The sequence below is a fragment of the Poromitra crassiceps genome (assembly GCF_964638095.1).
Source record: "Poromitra crassiceps genome assembly, chromosome: 13".
Taxonomy (NCBI): domain Eukaryota; kingdom Metazoa; phylum Chordata; class Actinopteri; order Beryciformes; family Melamphaidae; genus Poromitra; species Poromitra crassiceps.
This window is the reverse complement of record NC_139644.1, coordinates 2,405,750-2,410,749: the sequence shown is the minus strand read 5'-3', so window position 1 is coordinate 2,410,749 and position 5,000 is coordinate 2,405,750. Positions and strand designations below refer to the sequence as shown.

Genomic DNA, 5,000 nt, shown 5'->3' with positions numbered 1-5,000 from the left:
GTAACATCTTGTGTTGTTCTTTTAGACAGTCTATTGTAACATCTTGTGTTGTTCTTTTAGACAGTCTATTGTAACATCTTGTGTTGTTCTTTTAGACAGTCTATTGTAACACCTTGTGTTGTTCTTTTAGACAGTCTATTGTAACATCTTGTGTTGTTCTTTTAGACAGTCTATTGTAACATCTTGTGTTGTTCTTTTAGACAGTCTATTGTAACATCTGGCACAGGCAGCCTTCTTGTAAACTAGCCTTTTGGCTAATTATGGCATATTTACAGCAATGTTCCTGAATATGCACTGTCCCTGTCAAATACACCAATCAATAAGTAAGATAATTATCCACAAGTTCTATAGAGATCCCCTATCTAGATCGAGCTGTCTCACCCCACAGACTGTCAGCTGTGTGTGTGTGTGTGTGTGTGTGTGTGTGTGTGTGTGTGTGTGTGTGTGTGTGTGTGTAGGGTAATACCTGTCTCACCCCACAGACTGTCAGCTGTGTTAATCTCAGCTCCCTCCTCTTCCTCTGGCAGATCCAGCAGGTACGACACTATCTACAGACACACACGCACGCACGCATACACACACACACACGCACGCATACACACACACACACACACACACACACACACACACACACACACACACACACACACACAGTGTACACAACAACAAGAAAACAAAACAACAGATGAAACCCAAGACAAGTGATTTGGAGACCCTCCACATGCAGACTCAGTGTGTGCGTGCGTGTGTGTGTGTGTGTGTGTAGTGATTTGGAGACCTTCCACATGCAGACTCAATCAAAAACAAAGTGTAGTACTGTAGTAGGCGTCTTGGGAGTGCAGCGATAGATTCCCTGCCTACAAACAGGTGGGTTGCAAGTTGGAGCCCCCGTGTTACCTCCAGCTTGGTCGGGCGTCCATACAGGTACAACTGGCCGTGTCTGCGGGTGGGAAGCTGGATGAACGGGGGAGTGAGGGGGGGAGGTACACTGGACCATCCTTTATGAACGGGAAGCCAATAGTGTCTTCCTGCACCCTTGCAGCAAACTAATCGGCCTTGCTAACGCAGAAAAATGACCAAGCAATGCATGTCAAAACAAGTTTTACCATTGAAATGAGCGTGACTTGTACTGGCCAGCTAGCCATTGATGTCTTGAGCCCCCCCCCCGCTCACAACTTGCATTGACTTCATGCCTGGCTGCTCGTGTGCAGCGCGCTGCACGCTTGAAAAGTAGAACAGAAGCTGAAAGTATTGCTGCAGCACGCGTGCTGGGTAGCTTCAGCTTCAGTGTGGTGTGGTGTGCGGCTGGTGTGATCGGTCTCGCCTGTTAACAATGAAATGAAACTGCCTCCGTGCAGCTTCAGCATATGGTGTGTTCAGCGTGGCTTCAGCATATGGTGTGTTCAGCGTGGCTTCAGCATATGGTGTGTTCAGCTTCAGCATATGGTGTGTTCAGCGTGGCTTCAGCATATGGTGTGTTCAGCGTGGCTTCAGCATATGGTGTGTTCAGCTTCAGCATATGGTGTGTTCAGCGTGGCTTCAGCATATGGTGTGTTCAGCGTGGCTTCAGCATATGGTGTGTTCAGCGTGGCTTCAGCATATGGTGTGTTCGGGCTGTAAACGTCCTTATGAATTCTCCTTTACCACATGGTGTTTTCCTAACCTTGTGAGGTACAGTAGCTGGATTCACGTGAGATCACGATCACATGAAAAATCCTTCTTGTCACGCTCAATCTGTTGGTTTGAATCTGAACCACGAGTGGTTCACCCCAATCAGCTTCCAGAGGCAGCTAGCTACCTGCAGGCTTTGGTGTGACACCAGTGAGAAGCTTCCAGAGGCAGCTAGCTACCTGCAGGCTTTGGTGTGACACCAGTGAGAAGCTTCCAGAGGCAGCTAGCTACCTGCAGGCTTTGGTGTGACACCAGTGAGAAGCTTCCAGAGGCAGCTAGCTACCTGCAGGCTTTGGTGTGACACCAGTGAGAAGCTTCCAGAGGCAGCTAGCTACCTGCAGGCTTTGGTGTGACACCAGTGAGAAGCCAGCCTGTGATAGATGTGATAGACAGATAGATGGTTCATCCAATCACCTGCCAGGTACTTTTTTGAAAGTGCTGAAATCTTTTAAACGGTTTCCCGAGTGAGTTCCCAGATGGTTGTGTGAAAACAAACCACCTGGCAGTGTCACGTTTTCCATCCAGGTCAAGGAGAAGTGGTTAGGAGAAGGAGTTAGGAGAAGGAGTTAGGAGAAGTGGTTAGGAGAAGTGGTTAGGAGAAGTGGTTAGGAGAAGGAGTTAGGAGAAGTGGTTAGGAGAAGTGGTTAGGAGAAGTGGTTAGGAGAAGTGGTTAGGAGAAGGAGTTAGGAGAAGGAGTTAGGGTGTATTTGTTGCCTGGCTGGAGGAGAGTTGTGTTTTACCTCTGTGTGTCCTGTGCTGGCTGCAGCGATCAGAGCCTGCTGCACGGCCTGGCTCGGGCTCGCCCCCCGCTGGCCGCAGCAGGAAGTGCAGCTCCAGTCTGCACGCTGCAGCAGGAAGCGCAGCACCGCCAGGCGGCCACACTGCGCCGCATGAACCACCACACACCGACCAGACACGTCCACATGACCCACCTGACACACACAATCACATTATATATGATGTGAACCACCACACACTGACCAGACACGTCCACATGACCCACCTGACACACACAATCACATTATATATGACGTGAACCACCACACACTGACCAGACACGTCCACATGACCCACCTGACACACACAATCACATTATATATGACATGAACCACCACACACTGACCAGACACGTCCACATGACCCACCTGACACACACAATCACATTATATATGACATGAACCACCACACACTGACCAGACACGTCCACATGACCCACCTGACACACACAATCACATTATATATGACGTGAACCACCACACACCTACCAGACACGTCCACATGACCCACCTGACACACACAATCACATTATATATGACATGAACCACCACACACTGACCAGACACGTCCACATGACCCACCTGACACACACAATCACATTATATATGACATGAACCACCACACACTGACCAGACACGTCCACATGACCCACCTGACACACACAATCACATTATATATGACATGAACCACCACACACTGACCAGACACGTCCACATGACCCACCTGACACACACAATCACATTATATATGACATGAACCACCACACACTGACCAGACACGTCCACATGACCCACCTGACACACACAATCACATTATATATGACATGAACCACCACACACTGACCAGACACGTCCACATGACCCACCTGACACACACAATCACATTATATATGACATGAACCACCACACACCAACCAGACACGTCCACATGACCCACCTGACACACACAATCACATTATATATGACATGAACCACCACACACTGACCAGACACGTCCACATGACCCACCTGACACACACAATCACATTATATATGACATGAACCACCACACACTGACCAGACACGTCCACATGACCCACCTGACACACACAATCACATTATATATGACATGAACCACCACACACTGACCAGACACGTCCACATGACCCACCTGACACACACAATCACATTATATATGACGTGAACCACCACACACCTACCAGACACGTCCACATGACCCACCTGACACACACAATCACATTATATATGACATGAACCACCACACACTGACCAGACACGTCCACATGACCCACCTGACACACACAATCACTGTATATGACGTCAACATTATGAAGACTGACTTGGCTTATAGAGACACCTCTGCCTGGTATTTCTAGTAAACTGTTTGTAGTTTTGCAGTTCTTTCCAGGAAACTCTGGACTTGCTAAGAAACTAAGCAAATAGGAAACAGCAGTCCCCCCTTGGCTGGACTACATCACATTACAGTGTGACTAACAAAATGGACGGACGAGACCGTTCCATAGTCCCCATTTGGTGGGGAGACAATTAACAGTTCCTTTCTAGGAAAGTATTCGGAAATTGTGGACCTGGGAAATAAAATGTTACCAAATTGTGACTCATAAAATGGAGTCTAAATGGAGATGTCCCCGATTTCTATTTCAGAAATCTGGTCACCTTACAATAGGAGCGGTAGCTACGTTAGCAGGTAGCTACGTTAGCAGGTAGCTACGTTAGCAGGTAGCTACGTTAGCAGGTAGCGAAGCTACATGCAAAGTTCGCAGATGTAGTAGCTAAATCTGTGGCTGGATCTCTAGCTCAAGTTAGCTTACTAGGCCAGAACAACACTTCAGAGGTGGGGATTTAAGAGACTGTAATGAGTTATAGTCCATTATGTAAGGGTCGGGATAATGTATATTGAGGCGGTGATTACGGGGGAAATAATGACCGACAGGTGATGATTGAGCCCGACGCGCAGCGGAGGGCTTAATCGTTCACCTGAAGGTCATTATTTCCCAGTAATCACCGCCTCAATATACATTATCGCGCTTAGAACACGGCCTACAACTAAATCATTCAATAATCTGACAAAAATAATTATTCAAATAGATTTTTTAATAGCGTTTTCAACGACAAAGCGGTTTCATTCGTAATTGGCACACAAGACACCACAGCTGCAACTGGTTGGCCTAATTAGTAGTGTTTGCTGACAAAAGGCTCTTATCAACTGATTAATCCAGGTGTGGCAGAGCAGCGGTCGGTTGTCGAGAAATAATGACCGGTGAATCTTGTTGATTGACCAACCAGAATCGAGTATTCAAGAGAGCCGTGTTCTAAGTCTGTATAAAACCTCACAGAAACAGACAGGCAGACAGACAGAGAGACATGCAGACATGCAGACAGACAGGCAGGCAGGCAGACAGGCAGGCAGACAGACAGAGAGACATGCAGGCAGGCAGACATGCAGACAGACAGGCAGGCAGGCAGACAGACAGACAGACAGACAGACAGGCAGGCAGACAGGCAGGCAGACAGACAGACAGGCAGACAGACAGA

At 47.8% G+C, this 5,000-nt stretch overlaps 1 protein-coding gene across 1 annotated transcript in view; it reads right to left on the bottom strand.

Moving 5' to 3' along the window:
• LOC310787869 (protein TANC2-like) overlaps positions 1–5,000 on the bottom strand; it is a gene marked incomplete at both ends in the record, with an annotated part of 70,480 nt that overhangs the window by 29,830 nt on the left and 35,650 nt on the right. The window contains 2 exons of the mRNA XM_083649329.1: positions 467–548; positions 2,412–2,603. Coding sequence (XP_083505455.1) covers positions 467–548; positions 2,412–2,603 — 274 coding nt within the window. The remainder of the gene's footprint in view (positions 1–466; positions 549–2,411; positions 2,604–5,000) is intronic.